The sequence below is a fragment of the Ursus americanus genome, chromosome 5, assembly GCF_024610735.1.
Source record: "Ursus americanus isolate L20-20 chromosome 5, mUrsAme1.1.p, whole genome shotgun sequence".
NCBI lineage: Eukaryota > Metazoa > Chordata > Mammalia > Carnivora > Ursidae > Ursus > Ursus americanus.
Window position 1 is genome coordinate 41,548,549 of NC_142131.1, and position 25,118 is coordinate 41,573,666.

The following is a 25,118-nucleotide window of genomic DNA, read 5'->3' on the forward strand; positions in this document are numbered from 1 at the left end:
ATTTTTATGTACAATTCGGTTAATTATGCGTTCTTCAGATTTGTAATAATATTCTATCTTTCGACTATTGTCCAAAAGGGGAAACACACCAAATTTGGGGGAAATTTATATTGGCAATGGGAAGGAATGTGTTTCTGATAAATCCTGTGTGTAGCAATACTGAATTTTGGTACCTTTTTGTATTTTTGCAAGTAAACCTCAAAGGTGAAGTCCAATGAAGAACAAAGGTTGACTCCCTTTGTATAAGTTATCCAGGCCCCAGTTTCTCAGTTTCTGATCTTTATTCTTGGTGTTTTCATTATTCATTAGCCTTTCTAACAAAGTAGAGTGGGAAAGAGAGAAAGAAAACTCATATTAGTCTTGCTGCTTATCAGGAACCAATTTAAATGAACTAATAGACACTGAAGCCAGTAAAGAGAAAGCTTAGAATTCCCAGTACACTAGCTCAACAATACTATCTTCTAGACTATTATTTTACATAATATTAAGCATACAAGATTAAATACATATACTTTATATTATATGTATACTATTGTATATATACATATTGTTATACAGTATAGTTATTATTATGTTATAGCAAATATACATATTATACAGTACGTATGATTATAGTATATATATATATATATATATATATATATATATATACTGTATATACACACACACACACACACACTGTAATTTAAATGCATTATGTCTCCCTTTAAGCCATGAGGATTTAATTAAATGGTCATAATTCAAATGAGTAAAATGCAACTAATCTTATCCCTAGAGTTAAAAAAAAAAATGACATCTGACCTTAATGAAAACGCATTCCTCAAGAATCAAATCCCATTGAAGGAAATCTTTTGAGAAGATCAAATATAGCTTCTTAGTAACAGTCAAGCACACAAGCAGAATAAAATTAAGCAACAAGGGACGCTTGGGTGGCTCAGTTGGTTAAACGTAAGCCTTCAGCTCAGCTAATGATCCCGGGGTCCTGGGATCCAGTCCCACATCAGGCTCCTTGCTCGGTGGGGAGCCTGTTTCTCTCTCTGCCTGCTGCTCCTCCTGTTTGTGCTCATTCTCTCTCTCTCTCCCTCTCTGACAAATAAAATCTTTCAAAAAAATTAAACAACAAAATGATAAAAATATACATTGTCATGTGAGTTATTCACAGATAAATATGTCTTATAGGCTTGTGCTTGTAACTTAAATTTGAAGCTCAGAAAATTGGGTCTTCCTGTTAGCTAGTTCAACAAAATGTGATCATCAGCTATGATAGTTTTCTTTACTTATTGATTAATACCATAGACCTTTCTTGCTTCACCACCCCTCAGCTAGTTCTGTATAAGGTATGAATTTGTATGCAACATCCCTGCCGCCATACCCCACAAGAACTTACAGAGTTTTAGGTGATGTAAGACAAGTTTGCAAGTAACATAAAATGCAGTATGGTGGCTACCAAATATAGAAGTACATGCATGAGTGAGAACCAAAATATTAACAACCAGTATGGCATGGATGTCCAACCTATCACATAAGATGCCAGCTATGAAAAACTGACCTGGCTGTCCCAATGCAGAAAAGCAGAGTGTTAGTACTCGTTTTTATATACTGTGCTGTAGGACTGCATATAATTTGTATAATTTAGTAATTTATTCATCTGAATAATAATATATGGTACTAAACTAGTCCGTCTTCAGTTTTAGAACAATATTTCTAACTTCATGAATTCTCCATAGAATCTCTTTAAGCAGAAGTTGAGATTAGCTAAGCAAGCAGGGTTAGAAACACCCCTGTGAAAAGCCTCCAATGAATGAATGAACTCATCTTCTGCCTTCCCCTTTCATATGAAATTCAAATGTCAGGGTCCTCACCTATGAATGTGAAATGAAGGTGTGTATTAAGTATTAATACATAGCAGAAAGAGGATCCTAGGGGCACTGCCCTAGGCTGGGCCAACCTGCTTCTCTAGTTCTGTCCCAAAACATTTTTCTTCACACTGTAAGAAATGCTTTATTTCATTTTCTTAAGTATCTAGAACACTCAGCTAAACATTCATTTGTGTTACCAAGCATTGTCTTAAAATCAGAAAATAAGAGTGCAGTATTACCTGAATATGATTGAAGGCTCATTGGAATGAGATTGCCATGGTGGTGGTAGTGGGGGAGCCCTAGAAATATGCCTTTTCAACAAGTATCTTAGGAAAGTCTAAGGCACATTAATATTTAAGAATTACTCTCTCTTTTTTTTTTTTTAGATTTTATTTATTTATCAGAGAGCGAGCACAAGCAGGGTGAGCGGCAGGCAGAGAGAGAAGCAGGCTCCCCCACTGAGCAAGGAGCCTGATGTGGGACTTGATCGCAGAACCCTGGGATCATGACCTGAGCCGAAGGCAGATGCTTAACCAACTGAGCCACCCAGGTGTCCCAAGAATTACTCTTATTCTAAATAATGATGAAATTGTTTTCTTTCCAGTATCTAACCAACATGAGTTGTAATTTAATGAATTGTTCTGTTTGTTGTTGAAGGATTAGGTAATTGTGTACTTGAAACATTTTTGGTGGGATTAAGGCCCTGGTAGATAGTTGTACTGGGGGATTTAGGGCAGAATGCTCTGGGCATAAGATGTACCCAGGTATAATTTATCTCGAGGACCTAGGGAAGGTATTCTCTCTCCTCTGTTGCACCAGAAGTATCTGTTTCTCAGAGCTAGAACTCCAGTTAAAACTTTATTTACTCATTTTGTGGGCTAAGACAGTATTTGTCACTTTTCTAGAAAACTAAGTGTCCATTATACTTTTGTTTTGATGGAATACTTTGAATTTCCCAACAACTAAAATATAAATGCACTTTAGAAACCCAGCTCCTTACAGGTTGAGTTATAGGCATTGAAATGTAGACTTCTTCTTGCCTGACTTTCATGCGGATGTGGCCAGTACATCTTTACTTGGGGCTCTGGTTTCAGTTTTTTCCTACTTTGTTCTGACTTCCTGTGAAATCCGTATTCACGTCTGATGTATATACACACATATTCACACTATTTCAGCCTCTCTTCTACCAACAACTTTTCTTGGTCCTCCAAATGTATTCAGGATGTTTTTGTGTTTGAAATAAATCTTTCACCCTTTATCTCCTTCCTCCTATAAATAAATATCTTGAGTAACAGACCGCATAGGATGGGAAAGAGCCCAGAAGTCATTTGAGCTCAGAATGGAGCCCAGTTCTTTTTTAGAAAATTTTTCAGAGCTTCAGTCCTCACAACTGGACCAACTCTTGGAGGTCCCTCCAGCTTAAATCTTCCTCAAGGATAAAATTTATGTATATTTATGCTAACTAGTTTCAGTTCCTCCTTGACACTTAGAGACCTAGATTTGATTTTTACCACTCAACTGTGCAGTATACTTAAAAGTTTCCAAACTATGTGCTAGTTTCATAATTCATTATTTTTTTCTTCATTTTAATTCATTTTAACTAGTTCTCACACTGAAGAGCTAGTTTTCATTTGTGGCTTCTTGCACACTACCCATACTAGCTGTTGGCTTAACATTCTTTGCTTTGCCTGCCTTCTTTCCTTTTCCTCCCTCTCTTTCGTTCGTTTTCTTTCTTTCTTTCTTTCTTTCTTTCTTTCTTTCTTTCTTTCTTTCTTTCTAAGATTATTTATTTATTTATTTATTTATTTATTTGAGAGAGGGGCAGGGAGGGCAGAGGGAGAGAGAATCTCAAGCAGATTCTGCACCGAACCCAGAGCCTATCACGGGACTCGATCCCACAACCTTGAGATCGTGACCTGAACAGAAACCAAGAGTCATTGCTTAACCAACCATGCCACCCAGGCCCCCTCTTTTCTTTCTTTTTAAAAGACATTTTAAAGTGGAACTTTCAGATATACAGAAAAGTAGAGATATATAATTAATATCCACGTGCCAGCACATTTCCTCGAAAATTATCAACATTTTGCCAGTTTCTTAATATCATTTTTTAAAGAAAAAAAATCATCTTTTTCTCATAAAATAGTATATACTCATTCTAGAGGATTTAAGCAATGGAGGAAAACCCAAGGAAAAATATGTGGTTTTTTTTTAAATAAACCACCTCAAATCCAACCACCCAGAAATAATAATATAATCATAGAAATATTATTATTAGATGTTACTATTATATCAACATCATTCCAGATATCTGTTCTAGGCGTGTGTACAGATGAAATGCTGGTTCTGGCTGAATAGCTGGATAGCTAGACAGATACAATTTTACAAAGTTGATCATTTATGCTACTTGTAAATAAAAACATATTAAATTTAATTCTGCTTGACTTTATGAGGCAAAAAAGAACCTGAAGTGAACCTGAAAAGATTGCTGAACTTCAAACAAATGTTTTTCCACACAGATCGGTTTCTTAAATGAGCCCTTAAATTATGAAGAGATTGCGAAAAACATGAAAAGGTTAGAGTTACTCTTTTTAAAAAAATTTTGGCAATCGTAATTTTGGGCCACAGTAATTGACTTACTAATATAAAATATGAGGATACTGACATCTCACATTTCTTTCCCCTTCCTTCTCCCACCTTCAGCTTTTTGTCAGTTCAATTATTTTAATTTGGAAAGTCAGTGTAATGTGGTGGTTAGTGGAACTTGGGTTCAGTGACCAGACCACCAGGTTACTCAACTCTGTGTCTTGGTTTTCCTCATCTACAAAGCAGGATGGAGTTGTTAGGGAATGTAAATGAGTTGATTGACATAAAGAAATCAGGTGTATAGTAAGCATTCAGTATACATTATTTATGGTTATGCCTTCATGTTTTAGGGATTATAATATTTACATTGTTTTGTAATCCTGACATTCTTTCCATATTTAAATGGATTCTGCTCACCACCAACTAGTCTTTTTAGAAGGGCTTCTCTATTTCTGCATTTTCTTATTCATCTCTATACTGGCTTGATTTTGTTACCTTATAGCTTTTTCAAGAAAGCTGATGTTATAGTCCCTAAGTTCTTCCATTTTTGAAGAGGTATTTCTGCTGCTTTTGTACTTCAGCAAGATCTTAGTTAGGTATAATATTCCTGGGTTATACTTTGTTTCTTTCAAAATGTTGTGTTAATCCTTATCATTCACTGAATGTTGCTTTAGAGAAGTCTGATGCATCCTAAATGTCTTCTCTTTTGTATATGATTTGCTTCTTGGGTGATTTTAAAATCTTTTAAATTTTTATTCAGTAAATTAACTTTTTTTACATTGTGTAAATTCATTGTTTTTTGGTTGATAGTTCTGTGAGAAGTTTTGACTCATAGAGTCCTGTAACCATCATCAGAGTTAAGATACAGATATTTCTATCACCCTAAAACATTTCCTTGTTGTGTTTTGTAATTACCCCTTCTTCCAAACTCCATCCCCTGGCAACCATTAATATGTTCTCTCTTTATATCTTTGCTTTATTCAGAATATCATAAATGGAATCATATATTATGTGGTCTTTTGAGTCTGGTATATTTTACTTAGCATAAACATATTTAAGATTCATCCATGCTGTGAATATCAACAGTCTCTGTTTTTATTGCTGAGTAGCATTTCATTGAAAGGATATACCATGCTTTGTTTATCCACTTATTAGTTGTAGAACATTTGGGTTGTTTACAGTTTGGGGTGATTATGAATAAAGTCACCATAAGCATTTTATATAGGTTTTTATGTGTATATTATCTGGATATATTTAATTTGCCTTCTGTAAAGATTCTTTCTCCAAATAAGATCATATGCGGATGTACTGGGGGGTTGAACTTCAGCATACAAATTTTAAGGGGATACAATTCAATGTATAACACTTGATTTTTCACTTACACCATAAATATTATCTGCTACATGCCAGGCACTAGTCTAGGCACTAGGAACACAAAGATAATGAGGCTCAGTTTCTTCCCTTTTGATGAATAGAAAAACAAGAATTAATAAACAGGCATTTGCAATATTATGCAATAAGTGCTATCATAGGTAAGACAACTTATTATGAGAACACCTCCATGAGACATCTAATCCTGACTGATTAAATCAGGGATGTCATCTCAGAGGAAGGGATGTTTATGCTGGATCCTTCCCAATAGGATGCAATAGCTGCATAATTGTTCTCCCTCCTTCCAAACCACACCCTCAGTTACCCAGCCCTGGACTCTGCCACCTAGTTAATCTTTCCAAGTACCACCTTCATTAAGACATTCCCTGGTTGAGAAACCTCTAATGACTCCTCATCGTCAACAGAACTAACTCCGAAAAAATTACCCTGGCTTTTGGTGCCTCCACAATCAAGTACCACCACTGGAATCTACCAATCCTGTTTTGATCTTTCTTTTGTTCCCCTCCTTAATTCTATGTGTTATCAAAATAGACTAACAAACAGTTTCGAAATGCACCAGGAGCTCTTCTGTAATTTCATGAAGGCAGGATTTTTGTTTTGTTTTCTATTATATCACTGGCACCTAAAACAGTGCTTGACATGTAACAGATTCTTAAAAATATTGGTTGATATATATGCACCCAACATAGGATTACCAAAATATAGAAAGCAAATATTAACAGATCAAAAGGGAGAAAATGACAGTAATACAATAATAGTAGGGGATTTTAACATCCCACTTGATCGATGGATAAATTAGACAGGATATTAATAAGGAAATATCAGCCTTAAATGACACATTAGACCAGGTAGATTTAGTAGATATATATGGAACGTTCCATCCAAAAGCAGCAGAATTCACATTCTTCTCAAGTGCATATGGAACAATTCCAGGATAGATCGCATGTTGGGCCACAAAACAAGTCTCAGTAAATTCAAGAAGGTTGAAATCATATCAAGCACCTTTTCTGACCACAATGGTATGAAACTAGAACTGGAGGGGCACCTGGGTGGCTCATTGGGTTAAGCGTCTGCCTTTGGCTCAGGTCATAATCCCAGAGTCCTGGGATCGGGCCTCATGTTGGGCTCCCTGCTCATGGGGAGCTTGTTTCTCCCTCTCCTCCCCACTCATGCTCTCTCTTGCTATCTCTCTCTCTCTCTCTCAAATAAATAAATCTTTTTTTTAAAAAAGGAAGAAAACTGGAAAACGACAAATACACACAGATTGAACATGTTACTGAACAACTTCTAAGTGATAGAAGTCAAAGGAGAAATAATAAAAACACCTAGAATGAAAGCAAAAATACAACCTACCGAAACTTTGGGATGCAGCAAAAGCAGTTCTAAGAGGGAAGTCCATAGCAATACAGGCCTACCTCAAGAAACAAGAGAAATCTCAAACAGTTTAATTTTGTACTGAAGGGAATTAGAAAAAGAACAAATCAAGTCCAATGTTAGTAGAAGGAAGGAATAATAAAGATCAGAGCAGAAATAATGAAATAGAGACAAAAGGCCAAAAAGGTCAATGGAACTAAGAGCTGTTTCTTTGAAAAGAGAAACAAAATTGACAAACCTTGAACTAGACTCACCAAGAAAAAAAGAGAGGATGCAAGTTTAAAAAAAAAAAAAATCAGAAAAGAAAAAGAAGTTACAGCTCATACCATAGAAATACAAAGGATCATGAGACCATTATGAATGATATACACCAACAAATTGGACATTCTAGGAGAGATAAATTCCTGGGCATTTATAGTCTTCCAAGACTGAATCAGGGAGAAATAGAAAGTCTTAATAGACTAATTGCTAGTAAGGATATTGAATCATTAGTCAGAAACCTTTCAACAGACTAAAGTCCAGGACCAGACAGCTTCACTGGTGAATTCTACCAAACATTCAAAGAAGATTTAATACCCATCTTTCTCTAACTCTTCCAAAAATTTGAAGAAGAGGGAAGGCTTCCAAACTCATTTCACAAGGCCAGCATTACCCTGATACCCAAGCCAGACAAGGAATTACAGGTTAATATCCCTTATAAACCTAGATGCAAAAATTGTCAACAAAATATTAACAAACTGAATTCAACAATAAATTAAAATGATCATACCCTGTGATCAAGTGAAATTTACTCCAGGGATGCAAAGATGGTTCAGCATCCACAAAATAATGTGATACACCATATTAACAAAATGAAAAGTAAAAATTATATGATCATCTCAGCAGATGGACAAAAACCATTTGACAAAATTCAACATCCATTTATGATAAAAGCTCTCAACAAAGTGGATATAGAGGGAACATATCTCAACATATAAAGACTATATATTAAAAACCCATAGCTAATATCAGACTTAACTGTGAAAAGCTGAAGACTTTTCCTTTAAGGTGAGTAACAAGACAAGGATGCTCACTATCCCCACTTTATTCAACATAGTATTAGAAGTCCTAGTCACATCACCTTGTCAAGAAAAAAAAAATAAAAGGCATCCAAATTGGAAAAGAGGAAGTAAAACTGCCACCATATGCAGATGACATGATACTGTGTATAGAAAACCGTAAAGACTCCACTAAAAAACGACTAGAACTGATCAATGAATTCAGTAATGTTTCAGGATACAAACTTAATATGCAAAAATCTGTTGCACTTCTGTACACTGATAACAAAGTATCAGAAAGAGAAATCAAGGAATGTTACATTTACAATTACATCAAAAAGAATAAAATATGTAGGAATAAATTTGACCAAGTAGGTGAAAGATCTGTACATTGAAAAGTATAAGGCATTGAAGAAAGAAATTGAAGTTATCCTGTGCTTATGGATTGGAAGAATTAATATTGTTAAAGTGCCCATACTACCAAAGCAATCTACAGATTCAATGCAATCCCTATCTAAATTCCAGTGACATTTTCCACAAAACTAGAGCAAATAATGATATTTGTATGGAACCACAAAAGACCCTGAGTAGCCAAAACAATTGTGAGAAAGAACAAAGCCAGAGATATCACATGCTTAGATTTCAAACTATACTACAAAGCTATAGTAATCAAAACAGTATGATATTGGTATAAAAACAGATACATAGATCAGTGGGACAGAATGGAGAGCCCAAAAATAAACCCACACATATATGGTCACAGGAGTCAAGAAAATATGATGGGGAAAGGACTGTCTCTTCAATAAATTGTATTGGGAAAGCTGAGCCACTATCTTACACTTTATGCAAAAATCTACTCAAAATGGATTAGAGACTTGAACATAAAACTTGAAACCATAGTCCTCCTAGAAGAAGATATAGGCAGTAAACTCCTTGACATCAGTCTTCGGTATGTTTTGTTTTGTTTTTTGGTTCTGACTCCAAAGGCAAGGAAAACAAAAGCAAAATTAAAGAAACAGAACTACATCAAACTAAAAAGGTTCTGCAGGGGGCACCTACAGGCGGCTCTGTCGGTTGAGCATCCAACTCCTGGTTTTGGCTCAGGTGGTGAAGTTTAGGGTCCTGGGATTGAGCCCCGTGTCAGGCTCTTTGCTCAGTGGGGAGTCTGCTTCCCCTCTTCCTCTCCCTCTGCCTCCCCTGGCTCACTTGCTTTCTCTCTCTAAAATAGATAAATCTGGGGCGCCTGGGTGGCGCAGTCGTTAAGCAGCTGCCTTTGGCTCAGGGCGTGATCCTGGCGTTATGGGATCAAGCCCCACATCAGGCTCCTCCGCTATGAGCCTGCTTCTTCCTCTCCCACTCCCCCTGCTTGTGTCCCCTCTCTTGCTGGCTGCCTCTATCTCTGTCAAATACATAAATAAAAAATCTAAAATAAAAAGAAAAGATAAATCTTAAAAAAAAAAAAAAAACTTCTACAGAGTGAAGGAAACTGTCAACAAAATGAAAAGGCCACCTACTGAATGGGAGAAGATATTTGCTAATCGTATACCTGAAAAGAGATAAATATCCAAAATGTATAAAGAGCTCATACAACTCAACAAAAAATGAACAATCCAGTTAAAAATGGGCAGAGGTTTTAAACAGACATTTTTCCAAAGAAGGGACACAAATGGACACCAGGCACAAGAAAAGATGTTCAACATCACTAAGCATCAAGAAAACACAAATCAAAACCAAAATGAGATATCACCTTACACCTATCAGAATGGTTATCATCAAAAAGACAAAAAATAACAAGTATTGGCCAGGATGTGAAGAAAAAGAAATCTTTGGGTACTGTTATGGGAACATAAATTGGTTTAACCACTATGGAAAATAGTCCTCAAAAAATTAAAAATAGAGCTACCATATAATTCAGCAATTCTACCAGGTATTGATCTGAAGAAAACAAAAACACTAATTCAAAAAATATATATATGTTAATTGCAGCATTTCTTATCACTGTGTTGTATGTCTAAAACTAATATAATATTGTATGTTAATTAAACCACAATAAATAAAAATCAGTCATATCCAGTAAAAAAAAAAAAAAGATACGGAAGCAATCTAAGTGTTCATCAGTCATCAACAGGTAAATGGATAAAGAAGATATGGTGTATATATGTGTGTGTGTGTGTGTGTGTGGAACTTGAGGGTACTATGCTAAGTGAAATAAGTCAGACACAGAAGAATAAATACTGCATGATATCACTTTTATGTGGAATCTAAAAAAACAAAAGCAGACTTACAGATACAGAAAAAAGATTAGTCATTGTCACAGGGAGGGGGTTGGGGGGTGAAATGGGTGAAGGGGATTAGGAGGTACAAACTTAAGTTATAAAATAAATAAGTCACAGGAATATAAATGTACAGCATGGGGAATATAGTCAATAGCATTGTATTAACTTTGTAAGGTGACAGATGGTTAACCAGATTTATTTTGGTAACCATTACACAATGTATACGAACGTCAAGTCACAATGTTGTACACCTAAAACTGTCAATTGTATGTCAATTATATGTCAGTTATACCTTAATAAGTAAAAATCAATCCTATGCAGCAAAAAGAAAAAAAAGCAATAATATTAGCTGAGTAAACGAATGAGTTTTCCCTTAGAGGTCCCTCTGCTTGAAGTGCGTGTTCCTCCTCTCTGCCAGGTGCACACATTTTTGCCTATTGAAATCTTATTCTCAAAGCTCAGGTCATGTATCCTCCCATCCATCATGCCTTTCTTCCTGGTCACATGTGTCAGAAGTGAACCTTTATTCCTAGAAGCTGCAGTACTCTCTGTCAACTGTTTGCCTGACCCTGTGTTCTGCTTTGCATTTTAGATATCTGTGTAGGCACTTATTTTTCCTGCCAAATCGAAAGTTGTTTGAATTGAGGGACCACGGTTTTAAAATAATTTTGTATCCTGGTCAGCACTTCCTTGCACAATAACAAATGCTCAAAAAATACCTTTGGTTTGAAGAGAAAATGAACGAGGGGAGTATGGCATTCATTGGGAAAATGTGGAGAAGGCCTAAGGGGTGGGGTATTTGGTCTGGCCCCCTTGCCTTGCCTTTCTTTTCTTTTTTTTTTTTCCTGAGTTTACAACATTTCAAAAATTCATTCAGCAGGTGATTATCGAGCACCTGTTTTACTCAAGGCATTGTTCTAGGAATTAGGTTACAAATAGGAATTAAACTGTCCTGGAGGTATTCCTCACTTCTTCTGACAGAGAATCAAGTCCTCTGGGTCCTGGTGGTCACTTCCATCTGTACAGTTTTTTGGATGCTTTTCTCAGACTTACTCATCTCATTTTCTAGAATCTTTCCACGTGTTGAGGCTGTCTGAGGGCAGGATATCCGTTTTCATTGTCCCGTTCCCTAGTGCGTTGGACTGAGTTTTAGACCTGCTAATAATTTAAGCAAGTTCCTTATTTACCCTAAATGTTCTCTGAGTCTTCTCTAAATTTGCTTGGTGTTTCCAGTGATAAATGCTGAATTGGGGCCAGAGACTTGGCAAGGATACTAATGGCTCTGCCTAGATTGGGAAGCCCTCTGTTATCACAAGAGTGACAGTAAGCACAATAAATAGCATGCTTAGCATTGTGCTAAAGGTTTACATGACTTCTGTTTCCTGCTGCACCCTGTTGCTAATATCACTGGTTTCTTGTCGTATTAACATGTTGAAGTTGTTAAATGAGTGTCTAAAGTTTACCTGCTTCTTTGTTCAAACTCATGAGTACTGATAAAGTTGCCGAGCTCAAGCCGAACAGAAAGGTAATCTGAATTAGTCTGGTGGGTCTAGCATATATGGTGTTATATTTTCCAGAGGCATCTAATATTAAAAAGTCCCTCTACTAAGGGAAAGTAAAGAAGTGGAAATCAAGATGAAATAATAGAAGTAAGGAGTGGAGTGGATGGTAAAGATACTTGTTTTGAGGTCCTGGTTGACATGGAAATTACAACTCTTAAAACTGATTGAAGGGCAGGCCTGAGTCTACCCATATAGAGAGAGTGTGACTATGTACCATGTCATTGTTACTGGGGGTGAGAAACACCCATTTTATTTAAACATGCTATATACCAGTCAGAAAAACGTAAGCTCCTGGAAGTGGCATAACAATTACACTTGTAAGTTCAACCCTATGCTGTCCTGTGTTTATGAATTTACAGTGTGTCATCTGTATCACCAAAGAGACTGTGATACAAGAAAATTCTAAAGAGCAGATATATTAAAAGTCACAAGAAAGGGGGCACCTGGGTGGCACAGCGGTTAAGCGTCTGCCTTCGGCTCAGGGCGTGATCCCGGCGTTATGGGATCGAGCCCCACATCAGGCTCCTCCGCTATGAGCCTGCTTCTTCCTCTCCCACTCCCCCTGCTTGTGTTCCCTCTCTCACTGGCTGTCTCTGTCTCTGTCGAATAAATGAATAAAGTCTTTTTAAAAAAAAAAAAAGTCACAAGAAAGTCTTCTATGGTGCTGCAAAGCATGCTTAACATAATAACCATGTCTTATTTGAACAAAGTCAAGATTAGCTTATCCTGAGCACCTATCAGCAGGACAAGCAGCCCTTAGAAGGATGGGCTCACTCTCTAAGCTCCAGTCCAGATTAGAAATGTCACTACAGAGTAATCCCTTCAACACACAGTTTCAGCAGCCATTGTTTCTCAAAGCTAACCCCTTTTCTTCCTTGTGGGATAACCACTCTTCTCTCTTATTTCAGGCTCCTCTTCCTCTCTGAAGCCCTGTGCTTCCCCATGTCACTGTGGGGTTGTGGTAAACGAGTACCAGTTACCCTAAAGAAACCACTGGGGTCCCCATCATTTCTCAGGGCTTGGCTTAGATATTGACGTGGGATGCACCTCCAGGAAGGGACGTTTCAAGGGCTTCTGGGGACCATTGCGAAGGGGTTTGAAGCTCCTAAAAAGAGACACAGAGAAAAGTCCCCTTTCCTGGTCTGGATGAAGGTGTATGAGAATGTGATATTTGGAATGACTGCCACTATCTTTTTCCATCAAAACGACAAAACAGATATTAATCAACTCAGAAGACATTTCCCTACCTTCAGCCTCTTTTTCTAGAACTCATCCTCTTACTGCTTAAGCGACTTCAAATTGAGCGTTCTCTTACAGACAAAAATCTCTTCCCTGATACCATAACATTCCTGTTTGCAAAACAGAAGGTTAGATAGTTTCTTTATTTGAGATTTGGGGTCAGTTTTGTTTGCCAAAAGACAAGGCTTATATTCTAATTTTCTGTAATTTGCCAAGACCTAAGATGTAGCAATGATTTTCCCTTTCCCAGATGTTTGGGAACTTCAAGCTTATTTCGCTCTCAAAATTAGGAGGTTAGTTTCCTTATATCTTGGGTGTATGTGCTGACTAAAAGGTCTCTCAGATTTCACATCTCTTATGGGATGTTTTGCATCACCAGAGAAAACTTCCCAGTATTGATTGCACCTCCTGTTCCTGCCCTTCTTGACCCAGATGCCTTATCATATCCAGGTGACATTCGTTAACTGAATTTTATGCCATTCCCTCATGTTGTGGGTGTTGTGTCTGAGAATGGCTTATGCAGCATTGAGAAAGGTTTCCAAACCTGTCCCATCCCCAGAATCTCCCCAAACATACTAACTGAATCCAGATTTCTCTCCAGGTAATTCTGATTTTCAACCAGGTCTGGCAACCACTGAGATAAGGGATAGGGAAAGGAGAGAAATTGTACTGACCTGATTCCATACCTAAAGTAAATGTTTCCAAACTTCAACTGACAAAGTCAGCTATGTAAGAACAAAATTTTATTTCTTTATAGCTCAATTTTTAATTTTTTTAAATAAAGGTTTCTTTATTCTTTTGGGTGGCAGGAACCTATTTCCAGCAATTCTTTTTTTTTTTTTTTAAGATTTTTATTTATTTATTTGACAGAGATAGAGACAGCCAGCGAGAGAGGGAACACAAGTAGGGGGAGTGGGAGAGGAAGAAGCAGGCTCATAGAGGAGGAGCCTGACGTGGGGCTCGATCCCGGAACGCCGGGATCACGCCCTGAGCCGAAGGCAGACGCTTTAACCGCTGTGCCACCCAGGCGCCCCTCAAGCAATTCTAAATATGGCTACCCCACTCCATCCCCCAGCAAATTAAAACAAGTTTATGTAAGATCAAGTTAGTTGGAAGGAGGATCCCTGTAGTCCTTGATGTCCTTGGTCAACATTGCTATCCCCTGAGACATTCAGGGTCCCATCCACTCTTTGGCCACTTGTCCCCACAGATCTGTGCTGTTGCTCGCTGCAGGACTGCTTCATTTTCTACACCTCTTCTGCGGTTCTTCCGGGTCTGTCGAGGGTACTCGGAAGTGTTTCTGCTGCTCCTGCTCCATGCAGTAAGAGAAACTCTCCACGCCACCCTAAGGCCCCATCAGCCACCTGTTCCCCCTCTACCCGGGCAACTGAGCCTGACCCCTCCTGCTCTCTCCTCCCATAATCCTCCCTGGCATCTTGCTTGGGCTTCTTGTCCTTCTCTTTGAGATCGGCTCTAATTGCTTTCCCTCCACTTCTTCCTCCCTCAGTCCTGAAGCTGTCTGTTCTGTGCTAGGAGGCCTGGAAACGTCAGATGTCTCCTCTCAGATCTCTTGTTTATGTCTTTTGGTTCTTCTGTACGGCTAAAGTGCCTGAGCTTTCCTAACTCCAAAGCCAGGACAAAACTTTCTGTTTCTCTGCCTTCTGCTCTTTTGTTTCACTCCTGAGAAAATTTATACAGTGTAGCTATGGAATAGAGATGGCAAAAAAAAAAAGGGAGGGGGGACATGATAAAGGAAATTCCAAGAAGAATCATATATATATGAAACCTTAAAATAAAATGCAAAATCCTGTATGGAAGGTGTGTCAAACATGTATTTTTGCTTCTGCAGTGTGTGTGTGTATATGTGTATTATAGTACATTCACACCCATATTGTAATTCACAACATTGAAAATCTATCATTTGAAATCATTTCTCACTGCGTCTATTTCAGGTTCTAAATTCACTTTCTTTTTTTTTTTTAAGATTTTATTTATTTATTTGACAGAGAGAGACAGCCAGCGAGAGAGGGAACACAAGCAGGGGGAGTGGGAGAGGAAGAAGCAGGCTCCCAGCAGAGCAGGGAGCCTGATGCAGGGCTCGATCCCAGGACCCTGGAATCACACCCTGGGCTGAAGGCAGACGCTTAACGACTGAGCCACCCAGACACCCCTAAATTCACTTTCTTTTGAGTTCATAGTAGATGATAGAGAAAAATATTTAAACTAATATGCTGGAATGTATACATATAAATGAGTGTTTCTTCAGTTACCTCAGGCTACTATTCATTTATTCCACTAATAATGCTATGACTCTAAACATTTCTGGATTTTTTTTTTGAAATTGTCTTAATGTTACAAAGCACCAGTTGAAAATGTTAGTAGTGAATTATGAGTAAAGCTACTCCGATGCTCCTGTTCCCACCCCACTTAACAAGGTGGAGCTCAGCTTCACCCATTTACCTTCAGGATCATTCTTTAAAAAAAAAAAGATTTTATTTATTTGAGAGAGAGAAGGAGCAGGGGAAGGGGCGGGGGAGTGGAGGGAGAGGGTGAAGCAGACTCCCTGCTGAGCGGGGTGTCCAATGTGGGACTCGGACCCCGAGATCATGACCTGAGCCAAAGTCAGACACTTAACTGACTGAGCCATTGAGGCACCCCCAGAATCATTGTTAACTTATGATTGGTTATGACCTGAGTTTTAGAAGTAGTAGGCAAAGATTTTTTTTTCCCTTAGAGCTGTTCAAATGACATTCCGAAAAACTCGGAAATCATTTTGTGAAGAAAAGCTCAAAATCTTTTTTGAATGACAGCATCACTGAAATAGATGTATAATTGCTCAAGTGATGACTCTAAACCAACTACTCTTATCTGGGTGAGTAAATGTGGGTAGTTTAGTTTAAACTAGGGATTCTCAACTAGGGATTGGCAATTTGGCAATTTCTCAAAATTTTTGGTTGTCTTCAACTGGGGAGTTCTTGGCCTCTAGTGGGTGAAGGCCAGGGTTGGTGCTAAACATCCTACAATGCTTAGGGGCGCCTGAATGGCTCAGTGGTAAAGCGTCTGCCTTCGGCTCAGGGCGTGATCCCGGCATTCTGGGATCGAGCCCCATATTGGGCTCCTCCGCTGGGAGCCTGCTTCTTCCTCTCCCACTCCCCCTGCTTGTGTTCCCTCTCTCGCTGGCTGTCTCTCTCTGTCAAATAAATAAATAAAATCTTAAAAAAAAAAAATCCTACAATGCTTAGGACAGCTTCCCACAACTAAGAATTGTCTGTCTCCAAATGTCAGTACAACCAAGGTTGAGAAATCCAGGTTTAAACAAATAAATTATTATTTTATAGTCATTCCTCACATTTTAACGTGCTTTAAAGTTTCTGATCCCCTTCTCCCAGCCTCAGTCTAGCTAAACCATTGGGTTGGAACAAACTCGGGCACCCAAACCTTCCATCCACACTTAGACTCAGGACCTCTTTTAGGCTTTCTTTCTGCTTACGTAGAGAGGATGGGGGTGGAAGGGGAAACTGGATCCAGGGAGGAAACAGGCAGGGTGGGGAATACACAGGAAGCCTGCAGATTAATATCTAGGTGGAGGTTTCCCTAGCAGTCTTTGAATTCTTCCTGAGATTTTTACCTCTTATTTCAGAGTTTTTTTCTTTTCTTCTCTTTTTTATAATAACATTTTTTTATTATATTATGTTAGTCACCGTACAGTACATCTCTAGTTTTTGATGTAAAGTTCCATGATTCATTACTTGCGTATAACACCTAGTGCACCATGCAATACGTGCCCTCCTTAATACCCATATTTTCTTTTCAACATTCCCTATGAACTCTGGTTTTCCAGCGTCATTACTCAGAGAGAGGCTGTCTGACACTTTTCACCTGAAGACCTTTTACCACCCAGTAGGCTAAGATCCCAACGCCCAGTTCTGATTCACTACTGAAACCCCCCTGTCCTCTTCTAATGAGTCAGGATTAAGTGCATTTTCCTTTTGCTTCCCAACTGGCTCTGCTCTCCTCCTTTGTAACACCATCTCCATTTGAAGGCACGTTTCTCTTATCAGTTCTCTGATAAGCAATTATGATTTCTATGAAAGAGCTTGATTTGGCCTGTCCCTCTCTACTTCCTTGCTTTGTACAAGGCTAAAGTTTCAAACCACCACCTCATTGTGGGGCCAGATAGGGCTTTCCACAGGAAGGTCAGCTGCTTTGTTCTTACCCTGCTGTCATCATTTCCACCATAGACCTCCATCCCTATGCTGGTACCTTCCTGTAGCTCCTTTTGTGTCCCCCAGCAGTATGTGTGGCTAGCCAGATGTGTTCTTGCAGGTTTTGTCCCTGATGTCTGATTTCCAAAGCAAAGATCAGTGGGGAGCCCAGAACCTTCCAAACATCCAAGAGAAAGGGAAACCTTATGGCCTTGTTCCTGGATCTTAGATATGCCCTTGGAAAGCCATATGCTGACTCTACCACTCCTTTCCCCCAGAGAAGGTATCCCATACATATTTTACTGGGTTTTGATAAATCTCTACACATGAGGGTTCACCTGGAAATGGTGGGCCATGGTTTTAGATTTCTGGACTTCTGGTAGGTACTTCCTATCACAGGCAACTCTAAGGTCCCATCCTCGTCTGGTGCATTCCACCAAGAAGTTCTTTCAGATGAGTTCTGCCTTGCGATTACTGTTAAAAGGGCTTTGAGCCAAATGGATGAAATAATCAGATCTCTCAAGCATACCCTGTGTTTTGGTGTTCTATCCATGCTGCACTGACAATAAGCCGCTTGTGGTTTTGGGTAGTCTCCAGGGAAGCTACCCATGGGAAGGGGCTTCTGTTGGCAGCAGGCACATTTCTCACATTTGAACTTGACATCTTTAATATAGGCTTTTTAACTAATGGTTTTTAACTAACGAAGCTAGTCTGGGCAGTTTCAGCCTCTTCTCTACCAAATGACCCAGTCACCACGTGATACTGTCGAAAACAAGGAGAATTCATACGTCAGTGGTAGGTAGTGGAATTCCAGTCCTCCATCAACAAGCTCCCATTGACTGCCACATAGTTTTGAGGCCCTTGGAGGTGGGCCCCTCCAGTGCCTCCTTTGTCTCTTCCCTTGATGGAGGTGTGGTCATTTGTCTACCATTTTTGAGTTTTAAGTCTGCTTCACTTACAGGAGAATGCTGATTTTTGTGACATCACTCGCCCTGAAATTTTATGCTATTAAGCATTTTTAATTGGTTATTAAGGTCCCAGTTCTGCTGTTAGCTAGAAGATACCTCTATACCTTCACCACATGGAGTAAGTTTCTTCTTATCTCTATGTACCACACTATCTAGCAGTCAAGGGTCCGATTTAAGTCATATTGTAATTAGGGGTCAAGGAGATGCCTGACTCTAGTCTAAGAGTAACACTGTATCTTTTGCAGGACAACCCAGGTTGCCCCAAATTCAGTTATTAACAATTTTCTAGACCAATTCCCTACAATGTAATATTGGCGTCCAGTCCAGTACTGTTGTGTTGTCACGTCCAGCAAGGTTAAAGGATCAGAATTTTTTTTCATGCCTCATCCCTACACAATTATGCTCACTCCTCCTTCTCTTCTGGTAGGTCCACAGGTGTTAAGGACTGTTGAATATCAGGTTATATACAAGTAAAGGATCAGTGAGAGAGTCCAAAGTCAGGAACTTGGGCTAGTGGATCCCTTTCCTACCTCACCAGTGCTCCATCTCTCACCTCCCCGGAGAACATCTATGCTCTAAACTTCGCAAATATATGTTATCTCACATGGTCCTCCAAACAACTCTGAGTTAATGTATTTTAATTTTGGTAGGTTGTAGAATCACCATTTTACAGATTAGGAAATTGAGTTTTCATTTTGCTCAGGGTCATATAGTTATTAAATGATAAGATTCAAATCAAGGCCTTTGTGACCCTAGAGCCCCTGCTCTTGGGCCCACATCACACCTTCATTGTAGGAAGGATCCATAGGGACGCAAGAGCCCAGGCTGACTCGAGCAAGACCCTGGCATCACCACAGCCAATCTTGAGTCTCAACTCAGCTTGAGGACATAAGATGTACCAAAACCATGCTGAGAGACTTCCCTGACGTTGGAGAGATCCTCTGGAGGGGATGGACCCTTGAGGAATTAATATAAAAATCTCTCTTTTGTGTGTATGTGCATTTGTGTATGGATGTTTAAGTTGGAATGTTCCAGCAAAGGTGCAGGTGATCCTATTTTTTTTTCCTTTGAAATATTTTAATTCTTTATTTTTGGTTAGGTAATGTATTCACATTAGTTAAAAACCAAACAATATAAAGTCTGCCTTCTCTCCATTCAGCCCACTTTGTACCTTATTCACTTACCCATGGATATCATTTCAGAATTTGTTTTGTGCTAATATAAATAAATGCAAATTTATATTCTCATTCCTTCCCTCCTTTTTTATATAAAAGTCAGTTTAAAATTATGTACCTTCCTTTGGTTTTTTCACATAGAGATTTATCTTGAATTCATTTCCATATCAGCACATGGAGAACGTCCTCATTCTTACTTAACATAATATTTTATGGTTTAGATGTATTATCATTTATTAACCAGTCCACTCTTATTAGATACTTGGCTTGTTTCCAGTCTTTTGCTGTTACTAACTGATGGAACGAGTGACGTTGAATATGTGTCATTCTGCATATATGCATGTGTATCTATAGGATGAGTTTCTAGGAGTAGCATTGCTAGGTTAAAAAATATGCATTTATACTTTCTAGTGATAGTGCTACATTGGCATTACTAAGGATTATGATCATTTGCACTCTCACCAGCAATGTATGAGTTTGCCTTAGTCCTCTCAACACATTTTTGGATTTGGGCCAATTGGATTGATAAAAATGTTTGGACTTTAGCCTATCCACTGCAATAAAATTTACTATGATTAAAGGTAAGCAACTTTTCATATGTTTAAGAGCCATTGGTATTTCCTTTCCCATAAAATTTGCCCTTGTTCTTCTTGGCTTACAGGTCTTTTTCTTATCAATTTCTTAGAACTTTTTATATATTAAGGAGAGTAGCATTTGTCTGTGGTATGAACTGAACATATTTTTCCTGTTTGTCATTTTTTACTTTTTAATTTTTTCCTCTTGATTTTCATGTGGTTATATTTGTTACTCTGTTCTTACGTCTTTTGTATTTTAAGTCAAAGTTAGAAAGTCCTTTCCCACTCCAAGGCTAGAAAAGTGTTCTCTATGTTGTCATCTAGTACTTTCATGGTTCTGTTTTTCTTTTCTTTATTTTTTTTCTATTTCTCTTATTTAAATCTTCAATCTCCTTGAAGTTTATCTTGGTTTATAATATAATGTTTGGATACAACTTTTTTTCCTCAGCTGGCTATCTAGTTGCGTCAGACCATTTTTTGCTGGTAATTCAGTGCCCATTGGTTTGAGATGCCACCTTTATCATATACTATATGTCTGAAAAATAAATATCTTATATTCTAAATATATCATATTTATATTCTAAAATTGCTTTCAGAATGCTAGAAGGAAGTTTGAATCTTCCTGTTGCAGGCCTAAAGGATTTCTTTTTTATTGTGATAAAACCTACGTAATGTAAAATTTACCATTTTAACCATTTTTAAGTGTGAAGTTCAGTGACATTAAGTATACTTACATTGTTGTGCAATCATTACCACCATCCATCTCCAGAGCTCTTTAATCTTCCCACTCTATGACTTTGAATCAAATACACTGTTCATCTTATGACACACCATACATTCATACGACGTATGCTGATTTCGGAGGTGTCAGTGTCACATTGTGTTAATTATTGAAGATTTAGATTATCTTTTAATATATAATTGAGCTAGTTTCCTTTCACTGGGTTTGTTTTTGTTTTTTTTCAGAAGACTTCTTTTTCCAACTATATTTAGCTATCTGTCCAGATAAACGAGGCTGCTTTTGCTTTGCTGTTATAGATCTTCTTTCCTTCCCTCTTTCTACCTATATTCCACTTAAATTGTAGAGACTTGCATACAGAAAACCTTGTTATGCCTGAAGATCAGCTATAAGTCCTGGTTCAGAGTAACTTATCTGAATGTTTGTATATCTTCTTGACTTTCTTCTACTGGGTTTTTATTTCAGAATTGCCATGGGAGGCGGTCCTTTCCTGATCTGAGTTGTTATTATAAAAAGGAGATGCACTTATGAAAGTTCTTGGAATCATTTACTCCTTTTATATCTTGTACATAGAATGTTAGCCTTTTTCAGCAAAGTAAGCATTGTTCTAATGATGAAAAATCTTGAACGTTTCCCACTGTATCAGGGTTTAATGTGGTTCACTAATGCATTTACCCTCAGTACAAGTTTGTTGTTTTGCCATATTCCTATTAAATATTTAGCATTTATCATATTGTTTTATTAGAACTTGGCTTTATTTGCATTTATAGATCATAAACTCATTTCTTTTTTTCCTGTACTGAAGAACCCATTGTAAGAGCCAGTAAATCCTGTTGAAAATGGCCTTCAGTGATCTTACATCAAGAACCGTGCGTCTTTATGATAATTGGATCAAAGATGCTGGTAAGTAACCAAACTTCCTACTTAAGGTACATCTTGTCTTTTTACGTCAGATTCCAATATTTAAAAGGATTTCAGTGAAACAGAATGAGAGACTGCAACTTAACACTCCCTCATAGACACCTCAAATCTTAATTTTTATTACTAGTTAACAAAGGGGAAGTATCAAAGTTCTCATGACAAATATGTACAAAGATAGAGCTACACAGATGTTTATTATGATGTTTATAATAATGAAAATAGCTTTAATATCCAGTGAAGGAAATTGGTTAATAGATGATGGTACATTCCAACTCAGCAGTCATTAAAAGTGATTTTTGGAAGCACAGTGCTCTTAGGCTTGCTTCTGCCCTCATGTTCCTAAGGGAAATAGCAGTTACTGCCAACAATGATAATTCTTGAATGGGAGGGGCTGCACCCTCAGGAGTATATAAGAAAGGGCAGGGAGTGTTTCATAGGGTCATCCCTAAGTAATTCTGAAATGTCTGGCTTCTTGCTGTACCCATTAAAAAAAAAATCAATGTTCTAGGAAAACATTTAATGCCAAATCAAGTTTAAATACGTTACATAAAAAGCAGGTTATGAAACAGCACATACATTTCTTCTGTGAGAGCCATTGTCTCTATGTGATAGGATTATGGGTAATTTCTTTTTACTTATCTACTTATCTATGTCTATTTTCTTATACCACTCAAATGTGTATTGCTTTTATAACCATCACAGAACATTTTAAAAATGTAACAAAGGTGGAGCTCCTGGGTGGCTTAGTCAGTTAAGCATCCAACCCTTGATTTTGGCTCAGGTCATGATCTCAGGGTCATGAGATTGAGCCCCTCATTGGGCTCTGTGCCAGGCTCCCCGAGGAGGCCGCTTAAGATTCTCTCTATCCCTCCCCACTGCCACTCCCCCCATACATATATATGACAAAGGTGAAACAATTTTTAAATAAACAAGGAATCAATGTTGTAGAGCTGAGGCAGACCTCATCAAAGGTAGTATCGTCAAAGCTAACTCCTCATTTTAGAATTAAAGACACTGAGGCTCAGAGATGTGACCTTGTTGAGAATTTGGTTAATTGTTGCCAGGAAAGACCAGAACCTATGTTTTCTGGTTTTGACTAGATTTCTAGTATTTCACATTTGAATTGTTTTACATATATTCACTAGCATCACCACTTCACATTAGCTCTTCCCTATCAATCAGAAATTGCATGTTCTCCAAATTCAGGAAGAAAAAGTGCCACCTCTTGTCATTTAACACAACTGGAATTATTTTCCAATTTATGCAGATTTCAGCAAAGATACACTGTGTCATGGTGGTTGCCATCTTTCTCAGGAGACTGCTAAAGACCGATTTTATTTCACTAAAAAAGATCTCAACAGATTTGCCCTGGAAAAGTGCCAAGGGGTTTTTTTTAGTATCCTGTGAATAGTGAAGCTCCAATCTGGTAGGGTAATGGAGAATGACTATTTCCTTGTTTCTTCCTTTTTTTCTTAGTTTTTCAACTTATATAATGATTTTGAGAACATATAGATTTCTTAAGAGGCACCCTTCTTGGAAGGTTTACAGTAGTTCTCATAAATTCAGTATTTAATTTAAACAGTTTATTTGTCTTCTTTTAATGGCTTTCACTTTTGTTTGTATTTTTTAAAATATTAATATTTTAATTGAGGGTTAAAATGTTTTGTGTTAGATTTACAGCTTTGTGAGAACACTATCAGGTATAACAGGAGAGGTTTTTTTGTTTCTGCTTAGGGTGGTATTGATCTCAGAGAGCCATTAGAGATCACTCCTGGCCATCTTAGTCCAGTTTTACTCTGCTTACCCTGGGAAGGTCTGAACCCATGGTCAAGGGCCAAGAATTTCCAGTGTATTCTTGGCTTTGGCCCTATTCCTGAGTAGCATTCTGGAAACCTACTGTTATTCATTGGTTTCCTGATTGCTAGAGAAGTAGTGGTCTTGCATAATTATTTCATGTGGAAAATTCCACAGCTACAGATTTAAATATGGTTTAATTAACATCTAAGCTATAAGAGGCTTTATTATGATTCCTGGATATGAGATGTCAAATTTTGAAGTCATGCTCTAGTAGCATTTTGGACTGTAGAGAAATGGAAACTTGTTAATGTTTTAAAAGCAACTTTCCTTGTGTTTGGTTAGTAATAATGGCTTTTCAAACCTAGTTATGATCTTCTTACAAGAGGCTGGAGTATGAATCGGATTGCTGACATTCTGAACCTTTAGTACTTCACAAAGTGCTGGAGGTGCGTGTTTGCTTTTCCTCCCAGCGTCTTCATCTTGGTGGTGCATTGAGTTTTAAAGGGTGTACTTGAGCTAGTAGTACATGCTACTTAAGAAGAGAACCCTCCCTTACAAGGAATTGATGGAAAGGCTCATTAAAATTCTACGTTTGTGGCACTTCTACTTTCCCTGTACTCTCTCTGGAACTCTCTTAGAAAAGAATTATTAGGCTAGCAATAAATCAGAACTTCGGTAATGACTGGGGTATGGACTTCAGACAACCTGCCTCCCCATCCTCTTATTTCATCTTGGCTCTACTCATGACACTTAAACCCAACCCTGATGCCAAATAGAAGGTACATGAAACACTCTTCCCTCAGCCTGTTGTGTCTGGGGAAAACAGAGTTCACCTCACCCCTGAATTTTTTGTAATTTGTGGCATCACAGAGTGAGTCTTTATCCAGACTTTAAGTGTAGTCTGATCACAGACTTTAAAAGTCATTGAGCAGTCCCCCCTACAGCTTCCCTGATCAAGTCACCTCCATATCTGAATTTTAGGCATCTTGTCAGGGGGAGCCTCCTACCTCACATGCAAGTGGGCTCCCTATTCAGAAAGGTATAACCGTTACTGAACAAGAAGGCAGGCAGCACGAACAGTTGTCAGAGTCATTAACAATAGCCAGAGTCATGAACATCATATTGAAGACTTTGAATTTCGTTTGCTCAGTAGGGAGAGCTGATGTAAGCAGAGGAATGATCTGAGCAGAGCTGTACTTTTCGAAAGTGACTTTGGCAGTTGTATGGAAGACAAGGTGTAGCAGATTGGATCAGGGGCAGGGCAACCACATAAAAGACAACTGCAGAGCACCTAGTGAGGGATGCTGAGGCCCCCAGTGTAGGTGAGGGATGCTGAGGCCCCCACTGAACCCCTGGTTCTTAACTCTTGACAGTTCATCGTGGTTACCTCAGTATCTGTGGATGCCTGGGACCCAT

At 38.2% G+C, this 25,118-nt stretch overlaps 1 protein-coding gene across 3 annotated transcripts in view; it reads left to right on the forward strand.

The window, feature by feature from the left end:
* Window positions 1-25,118, forward strand: part of ELOVL7 (ELOVL fatty acid elongase 7) — a 75,900-nt gene that overhangs the window by 29,025 nt on the left and 21,757 nt on the right. Inside the window, exons 2-3 of one of the 3 annotated variants that reach the window (XM_087862133.1) lie at window positions 2,246-2,409; window positions 21,790-21,887. In XM_087862133.1, coding sequence (XP_087718259.1) covers window positions 21,824-21,887 — 64 coding nt within the window. In that variant the 5' untranslated portion in view covers window positions 2,246-2,409; window positions 21,790-21,823. Of the gene's footprint in view, window positions 1-2,245; window positions 2,410-21,789; window positions 21,888-21,922; window positions 24,149-25,118 lie in introns of those variants that run through there. The other 2 variants (XM_045794306.2, XM_087862134.1) reach the window with 2 other exon arrangements.